At 36.4% G+C, this 17,656-nt stretch overlaps 1 protein-coding gene across 1 annotated transcript in view; it reads left to right on the plus strand.

Annotated features, from left to right (window-relative positions):
• The first annotated feature begins 332 nt into the window (after positions 1-332).
• Positions 333-17,656, plus strand: part of ktub (Tub domain-containing protein ktub) — a 32,095-nt gene continuing 14,771 nt past the window's right edge. Inside the window, exon 1 of the mRNA XM_018103163.3 lies at positions 333-577. Coding sequence (XP_017958652.1) covers positions 536-577 — 42 coding nt within the window. The 5' untranslated portion in view covers positions 333-535. The remainder of the gene's footprint in view (positions 578-17,656) is intronic.

Below are 17,656 nucleotides of genomic sequence, written 5' to 3' on the forward strand. Positions count from 1 at the left end.
TTTTGTAGGTTTTTTGCCATAGTTGCTCGAGCTACTTTTCAGCCAGACGCGCCTTCTCAGTGCCTTCGTTTTCGTTTTCATTTTTTGGTTTTTTGTTTTGCTGCATTCATGTGCTTTCAAATAAATTTCCTTTTCAACAAACGGTGCACGGCAGCTGTCAGCATCAAATACAGTCATAACACACATACACATACAATACACTGACACACACATGAGTAAATATGAATGCATACAGATGTGTGTCACACACATATGTGCACACATACATACATATACATGCTAAATGCATTTCATTTTATTTTGTTCCCTGATTTGGCATAGCTGAATATTAGAGAAACGAACGAATTCTTAGCGTACGATCGGCTCATGCCTGCGTGCTTGACAAGGACAACAATATAATGAATAATCGCTAATGTATATCTGTGCATTTGACAGGGACCACAATAGTAAATCATTGCGAATAACAAAGTGAAATAAACGTGTGCAACAACAACAACAATTCATTCGGTCAAACTGCAAGAAAGCTCAACTCAAAATGTCTGCAATTAGCAGCCGCAATCAAAAAATGGAACAACAGGTAGGTGTAAAACATACAATCTATTGACTTTACATGCAAGTGAGAAAATGTACATACATACATATATATATATATGTATGTATGTAAGATGGATGATCAATTATTTAGTGATCAACGTGCAAGCTAAGCCTAACAACTTTGCAGGTTAATAATTTGTTTTTTTCAACTTGTGCACCTGAGGTGCTAAATACAATGTGGTTTTGTTTTTTTTTAAGTGCTGGAAAATGTGGAAACACTTTTGTATTATTTGTAGAGCTATTTACATGCATACATATGTACATATGTATGTATGTGTACAGTTTGAAATCTATTTTAAAGGATTAATTAGGACATTTTTGTAGCACTAAGCTGGGAACTTTTTGCCACTAATTTGAGAGTTTTTTGTGGTATTGAATCGAGAGTTTTTATAGCATAAATTAAAGAGTTTTTTTGAGGCATTTAATTCTTGTTTTAGTCGGAATTTTAGAAACGAATAATATTTGCACTTTATAATTATTACTAAAATATACAAATATATATTTATGTATACATATGTATGTTAAGTTTTTGTAGGTATGTGTGTTTATTATAAATAAGTCTTACAGCAAAGGTGTGGAACCCTCACTGGGGGCATGTCTATAATCGCATAAAGCTCTCATATGATTCCTTGCTTGGGGTAGCTGTCGCAGCTGGTCTCTTGTTGCTTAGAAAAAAAAGCAGATATGAAACCTAATCAAACCACAAACTCGAGCAAAACTCATGCTGACAGTTTGCCTTCGACGCCCGCTATCAATGCTCAAAGCTCAACTGTTTACCGTTGCCATTGCCGTTGCCTTCGCCATTTGCCATTTGCCAGTTGAATGAAATTCCCAAGTGCAGCAATTGATTGGGCAATCAGTCAACTTGAAGTGAATGGAAAATAAAAGTAATTTTCCCATTAAGATTAAAACAAAGCTAATTTAAAGTCAATTCCAAACGAAGTGCTTGAAAATTGAAGGCAAGCAAACAAGAGATAATTAACTGCTGCAGTTGACAAATTCAGATGAAACTTTAAACGTTGCTTAAATTAAAATAAACACAATAACAATCAGCAAACAGAGCAAGTTAAATGAAAATGTATTTACAGCACTTAGCATAAATCAGCAGGAACATTTCTCTGGCACAGTGTTGTCCTGTCGTATAACTCATTGTTAAAATACACAAAGGATTAATAAAAAAAAGAGACAAAATAAAGGCAAAGAAATAAAATTTCCGAACAGTTGCCCAAAAGCGGCAGAGAAAAGTTGAATAGTTGTTGTTATGCCCCAGCTGTAACCAGGGGCAACTATCCTGGTAATAAAATAAAACACACACAAGCATATACATATGTGTGTATATACATGTACATATATATGTATGTCTATAGGTATTGACAAATATGAACAAGTATTTGAAACTTTTGCTATTTTTTTGGAGGGGTTTGTAATAGACAAATAAGTAATATCGATTGCATTTGTAATTCTAGCCAAAGAAAGCAATAAGCTAGCAAATTATTTACCGAGCGCAAACAGCTCTCGACTTATCAAGTGCATGTGCTCAGTGAGCGGGTGTCAAGGACCTCACACTGTATCTGGGAGTGTGACACAGGCTGTGGTTACTTAATTTGGCTGCCACAAGTCAGCAAGACAATCGAGCCAGGCTAGCCGTGGGCCACACCTAAGCATTCAACACGTTTCGCCCGGCCACAGCGACGCCCCTTCGTTACACCCCCTCACCCCACCCCACTCAACCCCCTGGCGAGCGGAAATGACGCATCGCCCAGACTTTTGTTTTTCGCTGCCTATGTGAGTTTTCTTCCTCTTCAGAGTTGCTTTTATGACTCGATTGTAATGGAAGGCGTGTTGGCATTGCGGGTTCTTGACCCATGACTACTTAAATACATACATACATATATATATATATATTGTATATTTGTTCAGCAAGCTTGCGAATAATCTGCGCGAAATTGAATTCCAAATTCTAGGCAGCTAAGCATATTTGAACGCCCATTGTCCTAGATTACATCTCGATTGAACAGAGCTGGAATGTGAGATGCAATCCTGAAGTTGATTTGATTTTCTAGTTGATTTCAGTTAGCATCTATACAGATGTCCTTTGCAGGTGTTTACTGGAGCTGTTCTATCTGCAAAAGCTGGCTTAAGATATTGAATTTTCAGCATTTCAGACCAATTTTCTGCTCAACTTTAACCGGATTTCTACAGCAATTTCATTCAGCTATGCAATTACTTGCTAAAAACTTTCAGTTAATACTATTTTACTCCAAAATGTGTAAATTTGTAAATGCAAAATTATAAAATTCTTGTAAAAGTTCAGAGTTTGCAAGGCACAAGAATTCATGGGCGTTTCTTCTATTCGCCTGCATTGACTCTTGGCCAACGCAACTCCATGGATCAGCCCTCGTAGCTGTTGCTGTTTCAGCAAAAGTTTTTGGCCAACAATTTGTGGCAAAAAGCCGTGACATGCACACAAACAGCGGCATCAAGGAAATCCTAACAAGCTGCGAAAGAAACATAAGCAGCAGGATACCCTCAATGCAGACATCGTAGACAGCAACATAATAGCTGTCTCATTGTCTGTCTCGCTCTGTCAGTTTGTCTCTCCCTCTCTCTCTCTCTCTCTCTCTCTCTCTCTCTCATCTGGTCTATTTGTAATACGCGCACATTTCACGTAATATGCAATTTATGCAATGAGAAGCCGATGTCCTGCGGTCTGCGCTCATTTCAATTGCAGATTTCCCTTTCCTCAATCGCGATTCGCCAAGGCGAACCAAACGCTGGCGGCTTTACTTCAATTGCGGCTAACTTTTACTGACTGTATATAGTAGGCCAAGTTAAGAGTGGGAAATTAATCAGTCAGAAATAGAAAATTCAAGCTAGAAAGTAAAGAAAACTCAAGCTGTTTGAATGGCAAGTCGGAATAAACATTATGAATGCAGTTTACTGAAGGTAATTAATTAAATCAGGAGCTATTCAGGTTGCTTTAGCTGTATAAACCATTATAATATTGAAGGTAAATTAGGTAAGAAATTGCTCTGCTTGAATTGATAAGAGTTATATATTATATATAAAAAATATTTCTAGTTTTTTACAGCTCTGTCTAGCTATAAAGTTGATTAGCTTTAACACTCTAGAACCTGGTACTTCTTCTTACTTCTTATTGCATTTAATAGATCCACTCCAGTCAGTATTTAATTAATGAATTCCATTTACAGTTAGTATTTATTTTAATCTCTAATAAATAAATAATTGTAATTAATACACTTCACTTTTTGCTCATTATATTAAACTAATATACCCCTATTCAATTGCATAAAGAGCATAAACAGCTTACCATAAGGCAACAGAAAATTATACTTTCATCTAATGAACAAAGAAAAGTTTTCTTGCAATGCAAAATATGCGAATTTAATGAAAAGTATTTATTCAAAATGTGAAATTAGCTAGATTTTTCTCTTTTATGAGCATACTAAAACCATATATTGTATAACGGTATGCCTTTATGCATATTCTGAATGTGTATTACCATATACGATATACAAATATGTATTATATGTGCATACCATACTATATAAAATTCAGATTTCAGCCCATATCTAAATCTGTTGTTTAGATTTAAGTCTAATTTTTAACACATTTAAATATATGATAACTAAAATTATATATGCATGAATTGTAAGAGCAACAAAGCGCTATAAATGTAATTGAAATTCCTTTTGGTTTCTCACTTTAGTGAATCTAATTAGACTTAGTATTTGCTTAGAGCTACATCAAAGCTCTTAGATAATTAATTACATTTTCAGGCGCTCTTCTGCAGCTGACTAACTAACTAAGATGTAATTAAGAACTTGTAGCCTGAAGCTGCATTTGATTAATTAGAAATACACCAAAATATATATGTACATATATATGTACATACATACATATATGTCATTTAATTGGATTATGCAACAGAATAACAAGCAGGAAAATCTCCGAAAAGCATGGCACAACAATGAGCAGGAAAATCTGTGGAAAACATGAAAAGCATGTACGTGACAATTCGATTATTAAATCTATGCTAATTTATGTGGCTGGACAGAAAAAATATATACATTTATATATATGGCTTCATTAGTATTTTATTGGAGTGCTTCATTAGTATTTTATTACATTTTGATTGCAAAATAATTACACGAAAGCGATTAAAACGCGCAGCGGGCTCAACAGCTACTGGCAATGGTAATTGCAATGGCTATACATGAAAACTAATTGTAAATTATTTAAACAAACAGCAAAACCGAATACACAAAAAAATAAGTAAATAAACCTAAAAATTGGTGTGAAATGCAGAAATGTATTCTAATTGGGTCAGGGATTAGGGTAGGAACTTTTTAGCCAAGTGAAAAAGAAGTGAAAACGTCGCAGTCGGGTATGAACGACTATAGAATACTCATATATTTATATTATTCTTGTGCCATCCATTGATTTCATACACACAGAATGACCAAAGGATAGACCCATATAAAAATGGAGATCAGCCGGTGCCAATATGCCCACTTCACTTGCCTGAATGAGTATAGAAACAGCAAATGCGTTAAATCAACGTGAACGTGGCTAAACAGCGGCAGGGGAACACTTAACTTGGCTGCTTAAGTTTTCGCCACAATTAGCCGGCTGAAGAGCAACAATCAGACCAGACCACAAATTAGAAAAAAAAGAGAGAGAGAGAAAACAACAGGCAGTGATGGAAGAGGGGCGGCCAAAAGTTACGCCCAGCAAAGTCTAACAAAGGATCCACAGAGCCAGCGAGAGAAACCAGCTCGAGTTGTGGGTTAAAGCCTGCTGAAATTTTGTGCCATTTCACGCGAATTAATTGTTGCTGGCAATCAAAACAAACGCAGCAGGCCGAGGGAACAGCAACTTTTCAAATATATATATATATACACCATTTACCTCATGCTAATTATAATATTTGCACTTGCCACAAATTCAAAGAACCAAAATGAAAACCGGTAAAACGTTTCCCGGTTGGCAGCAGCAGCAGAAGCAGAAGCTAATGGATATTTAAGAGCAGCTTTACGCAACTTGGGCGCATGAAACGCCATGGGCAATGAATATTAATTCTTGAAAAATTTCTGTGTGAATGGCAAAGGGGAAAAACTCACTGCATAATACTCGCCTGGGATACCAGATGAAAGTTAACTCTATATGCATATATTTGTGGTTATGTTGAGTGGGTCCAGGGGGATGCAGTTGCAGCAACTGATGATGCAAGGCTGGAAAAGTGTGAAAGATTTTGTTTGATTTGTTATAGTGGGCGTGTACTGTATTAAATATATTTAAAGTTGATTCTGTGAATAGGAACATTAATAAACAGACTGCAAAATGTATATGACAAGGCTTATAATAAGATAAAATTCTTTATTATTTTTATAATTATTATTTATATTATTTTCATTTATAATTAATTATATACAATTATTTAATTTTAATTTTTTTATTTATTATAATTATTTTATTCTGCTATTTTATTATTACTATCATTATTATTTATATTATTTTCATTTATAATTAATTATAAACAACAAATATAAATATTAAAAAATTAGAAATAATTATTTTAGTTCTTTTTAATAATTATAATTATTTTATTCTGCTATAAAAAATAAAATAATTATTTTATTCTGATATTAAAAATAAAATAATTATTCTATTCTGCTATAATAAATAAAAAAATAATTTTTTTATTCTGCTATAGAAAATAAAATAAATAAAGTAGTTATATATAAATATAAAAATGTTTTTAAAATTGTTTAATAAAATAATTAAAACGGTACATATGTATGTATATACATATGTATGTATATATAACATATACGTATATAATTATTATCTCATTTTACCACTCATTGAATTTTCTCACTATATTAATAAAATTATTATAAAATTGCTTGTCCCAAAGGCAATTATTTAATAATATTTAAAAGCTAGTTCTTTATTGTAATTCGATCCGCAAAAATCCAACATTTGCTGCATATGAAATATACAATTAACTCGATATACACATACAAAAGCGAATATCAATATACATTTAACAAACATTTAGTACATTTTCCAGTGTAAATAATTAAATAGCAAAACCTCAGTCACCTTTTGCCCACATTTTGCTCATTATGGAAATGTTTTCAATTTCGTGCTATTGTTATAAATTATTTAATGTCAGCAAAGCTGTCTAGATATTTTAATTAATTTATTTTATGGTTAATGCTTAAGCTCAGGAATGCCACATGACAGAATTACAAACATAACTGTATAGATATGTATATATATATATGTATATATAAACTAGCTAAAACTTGTCTGAGGCAAGCGCCGTAAAGTCGGCAGCAATAATTTTTTTATTGCCGTATTTTAATTTCTGTCGGACGATATAAAAGTAGATCAAATGTTTCATTTTTATTGCGGTCACAACTTTGCTGATAAGTGATGTTAATGATAAATAAACACAGTTGCCTCAAATTTGGAATACCAAGAAATTCCCCTTGTCACTAAACGATGATTGATGTGCTCAAGGACTCGAGTTTATTTTTAAGAGAAATTTTAAATCGGTGACCAAAAAAAAGAGATGAAGCTTGTCATAAATCTGTCACTTAGTGAAGTGAACCACTATTTAGAGCGCGCTTACAAGGTGTGGAATGAAGCAGAATAAAAAATATGAGAGGGCATTGTGCAAAGGAGAATTATTTATTAGAGTAAGGGGATAGCAATATTCTTATATGACACATATAAAAATAAGTGAAGCTGATAGAAACTTCGAACTTAGAATTGAGTAAGAGCTGAGTAAGAGCTTATGCTAAACAACAGAAACCCTTTTAATACAACTCTACTTGTTCGTATATTTTTTCTCAACGGAAGTCCAAGACGTATTTTAAATAATTGAATAAACAATAAAAATATCAGTTATAATAAAAAAAACTTTCTGATATGTAAATTTAAATTTAATATAATTTTTATAACATAAATAGAAGTATATATAAAAAAAAAAATGCAAAATAAATTAATAAACAAATAAAAATTATATAAATAAAAATTTTAAATATTAAAAACTAAGTAAATAAAAATTAAAAAAATACTCTCGTTTTTATGTATTTATAAATATATAATAAATACAAATTTAAAATGATTTGTATAAAATAAATAGAAATATAATATAAATAAAAATAAATTGAAAAAAAAATTAATAAATAAAAATTAAATAAAAAACAAATGTTTAATTAAAAATTAAAAAAGTAAAAATTCGATTAAAAATCAATAAAAATAGATATTTAGCATTATCATTTGGTATATTACTATATTATTTCAACATTTCTCCAATAGTCTCACACAAAACTCCAATTGGAATGGGAGAAACTCGTGTGAGTGCTGCAACACTTTATTCCTCGCATCTTGTGCCTCAGTGATGAATATAGCAGATTAGGAGAGGTGTGACGAGCTGACGCTCGACATGAAAAGAGACTGCGAAATGCGGCTTTGGCTGCGACAGGCACTCTGCACTGCCCCGGCGAGCACGCCCAATTCTGGAACTGTGTGTGTTTTTGCTTCCCCCCGCTTAGACACTTCAGCTCCTGGCGAAGTGGCAACCGGCTAAAGGTGCGCAAAATAAAAATAAAAAAAAGACTGTTTGCCTTAGCGATGGAAAGTGATTTTGTAATAAAGCAAAGTGAGATAAGCGCAGGGCAGACAGACCGAGAGACAGACAGACATACAGAGGCGTGCACAAAGTGACAGAATGAGAGCAACCGTTGCCCTTGCCACTGCCACTGCCACTGCCATTGCCACAGCCATAGCAGGCCAACGTGACGTATGAGCGATATTAAATAATCCGTAATATTAACGCTTGCCTGCCTAACCGCCCACTTGTCGCTCAGTTGATTTTAAATGCATTTGTTCCGACTTCAACGCAACTGAATTATGATAAGGCACCGTGGGGAATAACCGCAAGCCAGACCCAGAAAGCCACAGCTCCAATTGGGGGCAACGAGGTATGAGTAATCGACTAGGCCATGGACAGAGCTCACTCGCCACAAAACGTGAATCCGCATAGCTCTCTGACACACACACACACATATACATATATAAATATAATCAATATGGCTGTAGAACAAACAGTTGTACACCTGGGCAAGTTGACTTACCTGGCTCTCGCCTTAATTACCAGACCCAGACCCCACACACAACGCGGGTCAAGCCACTAACCTATTCCTCGAACGCAAAACTTTTCATTGACCAAGTCCGAGCGAGGACCTTCAGGTGTTCAAGCGCATTGTCCTCGTCCATCAAGCAACACGAATCGAAGTCTTGGAACATTTGACTCTGGGAATTACTATTAAGGGGAATTATTAATGTGAAGCGTGTGTGGGCGCTCTAGGCAGTCGCACACATATGTATATACTAAGCAATATAATGGGTTTAGTGATTCATTCTGAAATGCCCTATGGAAATTGCAGAATGGTTAAATGTTTTATATATGAAAAAGTTTTAATATTGATATATAAGTAATTCTATAAAAAAGTAAATTTGTGGTGGTTCACAGAGTTTTTCTTCTTTTCTTGACAGCCCATTTAGCAGCAAAATATTATTATATAAAATTTTAATATATTTTCAAATGAAATAACAAAGTTTTTTCATTTCCAAGCGACAGTTATAGCTGCTGGCAGAACTTTAAGGATTTTTTTTCCCACATTGCTTAAAGTCAAATGGTTTAAATTCTCATCTAATCTTTAGCTGACATCAGTTTTCATCCTTCTAAGCTGTTAACTCAGCTGACATTAAAAGCAGCTCACTAACTGTTGCACAGATTAGGTCAAATAGGCAATAAATCAAAGTGAATAATCTCAGCTTGTCTTCCAGCCACGCCCCGAAAGCGTTTATAATTTATGGCAGCTGCGAAACTTTTGAGATATTTAATAGATGTTTGCTAAGAGAGAGCTGAAGAAACGCCAATGTATAGAGGATATAGAGGTAGTAAATCTTAGCAAAGAATAATGTTGAATTGTTAGAGGTAAATATTGAAATGAAACAGGGAGAGAGATAAGGAAGACATCTATGAGAGCTAGAGCTAAAGATTGATGTTGATGTGGCAGCCATAATGCTATAAATTAAGTAAACAATCCTTTTGCTTGCCCTGTCTTTGCCTCTCTCTCTCTCTCTCTCTCTCTCTCTCCCACCCTCTCGCTCACTCTGTCACAAATCCATGGAACTCATTAGACCTCCAAGTAAGTTAAACAATGCTTTCACTTCCTCTGCTCACCCCACATATGTATGTATGTTAAAAACCCATTGAAACTCATTAGACCTGCTTCAGCTGCTTGATCGCCCATGTATCCTGGTATCCTTACACAAAGGCCAAAGGACATATTCGTTTGTCATTGTCAGCGCCATTGATTCCTTCATTCGCTCTGACCATTGAGTCATCAATATGCGTGGCGCCAGTCGTGCTTGGCTCTTGGACCTTTTAATCATGAGCTGGTACGTCTATGTTATGGATTAGTATTGTTAATAAAAAGCAAACACCCACCTATGTCCTTGCACCTGCATTGCATTGCGCGCGTCCTGCGGCTGGCCTTTGTTGTGTTTTATCGATTATGTGTCGCGTTTGTGCTACTTATTTGTTTTGAGAATGAAACAGAACATGTATTCCTAACCACGTACAGTCAGTTGCAGATATGTATGTTTGCTGGTAGCTCGCCCATTAATCTAAGGACCCATCCACGCGCACACCCGGCGTATGCTTGATGGCAATTAAATTGCTTTGGCCGCAGGTTCACGTTGATTTTTTCTATGCAGCTCGCCTGGAATACATATATTTAATAGGCGCAGCCATTGTCCAGTTTGATTCTCTTTTATTTCATTAATTTTGTTTGTAGGTAAACCATAAAATACTCACCTGACATTGCAATTAACGACAGGTGAGTGTCGTGGGACTATTAATTACATTCGAAGTCTCGACTTCTGGCATTACAAATAGCATTAATATCGCTCTCTCTGTGTGCTTTTTTGTTTGCACTTTCGAAATGATTTTTATCATTTTCGCTGGGAAATCGATTTCAATTTATATGGAGTCCATAATTATTTTTTAGTAATGAATGCGGGTACAGTTGGTGCAGTCAAATATCGACTTCGATAACATTTATTTGTGGTTTTAATTGGTTATTTATTATGCAGGGCAGTGGCACAATGTAAATATAAATATAGCTACAGTTAAGTACATATATTGAGCACAGCAGATATCGATTTCGATAACAATAGCACAACATTTCATAACTCTCTAGTATTTGGGTTAATGAGCTAACAACGACTTGCCTGACGAACCACAATGTATGAAGATTATTGAGCTACAACACGTAGCATGATAATAGACAATAAATCATAGGGATAGTAATGTGGCTTGAATATCGATTAATTGAAGTAATACGCTGCTATGCAATATATTATGGAAACCTGTTTAGAAAACCAATAAATTGGCGTTTGATGACAGCTTGGGGTTAATTTTAGAATATTCGGTGCAATCATAATAAGTTTCCGCATGGCGACGAGAATCGATTTTAATACCGATAACGATTGTATAGTTACGCTTTTTTTATATTACTTCATGACAATCTAAGAATGGACTAATAATGATTATTAATGAAGCATAAGGAAAGTAATGCAATATATCGATAACGATTAAACAGTTTCGATTAAGAAATCAGTTAAATCGTACTTTGCTTTCTGCTGTTGATATTATCCTAGGATTACGAAGCTAAAGAGCAAACAATTAACTTGGCTAACGAATAACAATTATAAAGAAATCAAATCGATAACATACTCGATAACATCTTTAGAGATATTCTCTATTTTAACATTCTATAAACTTGATGGGTTAAATTTGAACAGAATTTGCATGACAATAAGTAATAAAACAATATGCCAGACAATGCATTACGCATATCGATGCCGATACCGATAACAATGCCACAGTTATGCTTTGCCATTTAAATCGGCTTTTGTTTTGTTTTAGTAACTAGGTCAATCGGCAAGCGATTTGCATGACAATGAACAATAAATATATACAGCGACGGCAATGCAGTTTGTTAATTGAATCGAACATCGATTTCGATAACATTTTCACAGCGATGCAAAGCGCTTTGCGTGCTCACAGAAACTGCGCTTTTATCAGATACAATTTGCATGACTTAATCAAATTGCAATATTTGCTTTTAGTGCACGCACACATACAGATAAACACACACACACACACACAGACAGAGTCGCCCTTCTTTTCGAGTGTAGAAATAAAAGCAAACACACGCTGACTGGATACCTATTCATTCAAGGACACTACTGTCGATTGGAAACAATTCAAAATGTGATATTGACGTGCCATTCACACACACTCAAACACACACGCACACACACACACACATACAGACACTCATCCTTGAGCACTGAAGCCAAATAGTGCAATTGCAGTCACTCTTAAAAGTATACGCGCGGGGGGATTTCGCTTGGCATTAACGTGAGTTTGTTGAGACAGAGAGCTAACTGTAAATGATATCGCTTAAAGCATTCAATGCAATTTAAATGTTGCTTCGCCTTGTGCCAAATCAAAACAAGAAATGCCATGACGACGCCGCACGGAAGCCAGGACACACCCTTCCTGCTAGGGGCTCTACGTATCACCCTTGCTGACAGCAAGTGCAACAAACAAGGCTAACAACAACAACAACAACAACAACAACAACTAGTTAATGTTGTTGCAACCGCACACTTTAAGCAAAATTTTATTGATAAAACTTTTATTATGACTGATGTTGGGGCCAAGGCGACGTCAGCATTTGCATGCACACACACACACAGAGACAAACGTAGACACACACACATACACATATACACATGCACAGTCGAGTGTGGCAGAGTGATAAAGTGTGTGTTTAGGCAACTTTTTCATATATGCACAAACTGTTGAGATAATAAATAAATCAACAGGGCTCTAGTCTAAGGTGTGACAGACTAGGAAATACTCTGTAAAATGGCTAGATTACGCTTTAAAGGAAATATTCTCTTATACCCATGTCTATGGGTATGTATTATTAAGAACTATTTTCCTCGAGCTATATACATAAACATAGAAGCAGAGAACTTTGGTATCACATATACAAAGAATTTATATATTATATTTAAGATGTCTAGCTTCAAGAATAACTCGAGGAAAATAGTTCTTAATAACACAAATTAATTTATAATATATGCAATAAATTTTTAGCTACTTATATTGAAGTAATTATTATATTTATAATATTAAATAACTATTATATTTATAATATATAGCATATTCCCCATTTCCAAACTCCAATTTTCGAAAGTTTTTGAGTTTGGGATAGAAAGAAATACTAGACCGATTATACATATTGTTTATGAACTTTCTCTTATATTACACAAATTGAAATATATATTGTAAAATATTCCATTTATACATTTCAACCAATCAATATGCCCACCCAAACATGACTACAGGGCATAGAATCGCCAGTCGAATATAAATTTTGCAAGGAACCACACTAATTAGGCACTTGATATGGCTTGTTGGCAGCCTTCGGCTTTGTTTTTTTTCCTCTGTCTCGTAATTAACTGTTCTTAGAACTCTTCGCAAAGCCAATTGACGTAATTAAAGAGAAGTAGAGAATTTCAAATTGTCTTCAGTTGTCACTGGCTGGCGCTGGCTAGGAGGAGGAAGCGGAGGAAGCAGCCTTGCCGCAGGATGCGGGAGCCCAGACGTTGACAAGGACAAGGACATAAGCTGAATTTAAGCTGGCCGAGAAAAGTTGCACTACAACACTCAGCGGACCTGTTGACGGGCTTAAATTATTTATGCAGCCGCGTACCACACAGAGAGACGAGTGCAAACGGTGTCCGAGTAGGGCTCTATCGTGTCTCAATTAGCGTAATTAAATGCTAATTTGTACAATCAAATGAAAACGTCAGCCAACCAGCAGCATCTGCCCTCTCTCTCGCTCTCACTCACTCGATATTCCCCATGTTGCACGTAAATTATGGAAATGCCCCGCGGGGCCGGCTTAACCAACTGGCGTATCCGGGCTGTTGTGCGACTGTGATAGCCGGAGCTCTGATGACATGCAATTGTATTACGCATACGCCGTCCTCCCCAAGGAATTTCGACCAGAGTGCGTAAATATTAAATCGCATCAGCTTAAATCCTGACATCTCTGCGTCTACTCCAGCCTTCAATCCGGCCAAAGGACTACCGTTGACAAACTCTTCAATTTCAGCATATCCGTTCAGGCATTTTTACGTGGTCTTAACCAAAAGCAGAAAGGGTTTCCCATAGGAAAAAATTGAAAGCCCAATGAAAGGAAAGCTCTGTGAATATTTCACATAGAGAGAAAATGCAGCAACTATTTAGTATTAAGGGGCTCTGACTAAGCGGCTTAAGTGCAAAGGTTTAACAATGTCGAAATGTCAAGCTACAAGCAGATCGATTTAAAGTGCACTTCGATGAGGTTCAAAGAGGGAGTAGACGACTGGGAAATACCCAGAATATTACAGGAAAATATATAGGTATAAGCTACAATATAACTGTATGTAACTATGCTAGTCAAAAAGCCAAAAGTCAGCTAAGTAGCAATACCGAAAAGCCACAAACAAATAAAATACAATTCAATAACGAGAGAGAGGGAGAGAGAGAGATAGATAGAGAGGCAGAGAGAGAGAGGGAAATATATATGCAGAACTTTTGTCAATATTGCGATAGAAAATATGAAGGGATATGCACACACGAATATGGGTCTCATATATGACTGCACACACACACACACACACACGCACACAAACGCACACACACACACATACACACATAATCCTTGCTCTTTTTTTGGGCATTTCAACGAAACTTTAAAGCTTTCAAAGGAAATTGCTGCAACTGCGGTTCTCTTAGCCGTTTCCTCTATTGAAGCAGAGGCAGCGGCAGCGGCCGCAGCAGAGGCAGAGAAATAAAATGCAGGTTAAACAACGAGTTAAAATGTATTTTCTCTTCTATCGCAACGTTGCAGTTGCCAAAGAACAAAATAAAAATAAAATAAAATAAATTTTCTGCAACGTCTCGGCGAATGCTCAGCCATTAATTAAAATATTTTGCTCCCTTTCCAAGGACCACAAAACTTTAAAGTTTTCCTTAAGTTTCGGTAGGTTCTTCTTCTCTTTTCTTTTATGCGTCGCTCAAACTTTGTCCGAAAAACTATTGCAGGAGTCGTGCCACGTGCTAACAATGCAGCGAAAGTAGCGAAAGTAGCGCCTCGATATCCCTTTTCCTGGCTCAGAATTTTAATTGTAATTGCTAAAAGTTTGATATTCAGCGAACAGCCGATTAATCGTATAATCTTTCATATTTCTTTAGTTCTTAATAAAGTTCGATGACAAGTAATGATTTATTTAAATTAAAAAAGGATTTTGGAAAAGTGCAGCGCGAAGTGTTTTGGAGGTCACTTAAGAACTTTTCTCTTAATAAACTTCGATGACGAATGATGATTTATTTAAAATGAAAACGAATTTCCGAAGAGTGAAGCTTTAGGAGTTACTCATATAAGGGATTTAAATGTGCTTGAAATATTCTATTCAAATATTGTTTGGCTTTAAATATCTGACACGCTTTTCCGCTTTTCGATGAGGTTCAAAGACGTGGGAGTGAAAGGGAGTAAACGACTGGGAAATACGCAGTTTCTCAATTAGTAAAGGTAAAAAAATTTAAATAATTTATTAACGTTTGCTTCTTTAATGACTGCTTACCCCTCTTCTTCTAACAGCTCATATTTCTTTCCCTCTCTCTCTCTCTCTCTCTCCTTCTCACCCTTTTACTCATTCAATCTGTTTAACAGACTTTTTCTCCCTGAAACACAATTTAAATTCGCATTTAATTCATCCAAAAATCGTTGCAAAATCTAAACTCAAATTCGGGTTTATTAAACTCTGTTGGTATAGCACTCCCAGAAATCTAGTCCAATTTACAGTTGATAATAAATTTATAATCGTTTTCGCTTCTCCTTTTGGCTGCGCATTGTTTGCTGCTGAGACAAATATTCACTCAGTCAGCCAGACAGCTTTAAATATATATACATACATATATACTATATACATATATATAGATATATGTATATACATGGCTACATTAGAGGACCTGCTCAGAGGGCATATCAAATTTATGTTCTGGCACATTCTATCTTTTTGTTTTCAGACCAACTCATTTAATGTATTTTCGCTTTCGTTATTGTCGCTGCTCCGCCTACTCCCCCTCCTCTGTCTGCTCCTGCTCCTGCTCCTGACCTGTTTGTCGAATCATATTAAATATTTGTATATTTGACTTGAAGCCTTCACTGAATTTCGCCTTGTTTACTGCCTGTTGGCCGTGCTTTAGCCCGCCTCTGTTTGCTGTAGAGCAATGTATTTGCATACGTGGAGGGGTCACGCGGCAGGGGGCGGGACGAACTCGCGCGCGCAACATTCTCTGCTGCATGTTTGAGTTTGGCCTTATCGAACTGGCCGACAGCCTGATGAAGCAGTCAAGCCAAGCTAAGTCAAACCAAGTCAAGTCTGACCTGGCTTTAATAAACATATTGTGAAGCTGGCAGAGCGAGTGCGAAAAGAGTGAAATTCATGGGAACCTTTGTTATTCAGCACACACACACACACGTACACACACACACACACACAGAGAGAGCTATGAATACACATACATATGTGTATGTGTCAACATAACAAAGGCTGCCTGCCTTTGGCCTGAGGCTCAGTTACTTTGGGTCGTTTGTGGCGCGTTTGTTTTGTCACATGCCCCCGCTTGCCACATGCCACATGCCACATGCCAGAGCATACTTTGAGGCGTTTGCAGCATCCAATGCCACTACCCCTTCCACTACCCCTGCCTCTACCGCAGCCGTTGTTATTCGAAATTTGCATACAGAGTGTAAAGGCAATTGTGCCACTTAGGCCACTACAAAACGCTGCTAATTTCTCCCCAAGGGCCCGAACACGCCTCTCTCGAACATTGTGCGCCAATTGCCAGCGCTCGAGCTGCAAAGTGGCATTCTTTCGCAGTTATTTTTCTAATGCCAGGTAGGATTGAGCGGCTTAGGGCCCCGTCAACAGCCAGCTCAAGGCAGCTTCATCAAAGTTTTTACCTTTTCCTTTGTTGCAAGAGGGAAAATGAAATAACAAGAACTTAATGCTTGAAAACCCGCAAGACGCAAAGCCGCAGCAATGTCCTGATTTCCAGTTTGTGCACAGGATGCACAGCAAAGCAAAAAGGAGTAAGCAGAGGCAGTGCGAGAGGGAGTGGCAGAGGCAGAGGCAGAGGCAGAGGGAAGCCTTTACCACACACATGCGAATTTGCAGCTCCTTCAAACGATTCCCTTCGTGATGAGCAGCTGTCGTCATCTCCGCTCAAACACTAAGCCGGATATTAAACGTACGAGTTCATGGAATGCTTTAGAATGCTGCAATTTGTTGACTCTCAGCTACTTTTGACTAGGCTGCCGTCAGTTTGATGGAGCACAACCGGCCTTGGGAGTCGCTCAGGCATCTGGAGAAGTTTGCTTGGCAGAAAGAAAAAATATTACCCAACATTTCCAATGAACAGCATTTGTAGCATCGATTAAATTTGGCAATAAATATGCCAGGCATCTATGAAGCATGTGTGTGTGTGAGAGAGAGAGAGAGAGGGAGAGAGCGGGAGAAGGGAGGGAGTGTTGAGCGAAATGTAAATTTAAATTGAATTGAATTTTGATGACTGCTAAAAATTTTGACAAATACGGTTTATGTGAATGACAGGTAAAGAAAGAGAGAGAGAGAGAGAGAGAGAGAGGAAGGTAAAGGGAGAGATAGAGATAGAGAAAGAAAAAGACAGAGGGATAGAGATATATGTAGAGTGAGGGAAAAAAAAGAGGGACCGATAAAGATAGAGAGAGATGTATAATCATCTATACAGATTTTTTTTTCGCCAATAATATAAAAATATATAAATTCTGGAATAATACTA

Source organism: Drosophila navojoa, chromosome 5, assembly GCF_054131105.1.
Source record: "Drosophila navojoa isolate 15081-1374.11 chromosome 5, UAZ_NAV_1.0, whole genome shotgun sequence".
Taxonomy (NCBI): Eukaryota; Metazoa; Arthropoda; class Insecta; order Diptera; family Drosophilidae; genus Drosophila; species Drosophila navojoa.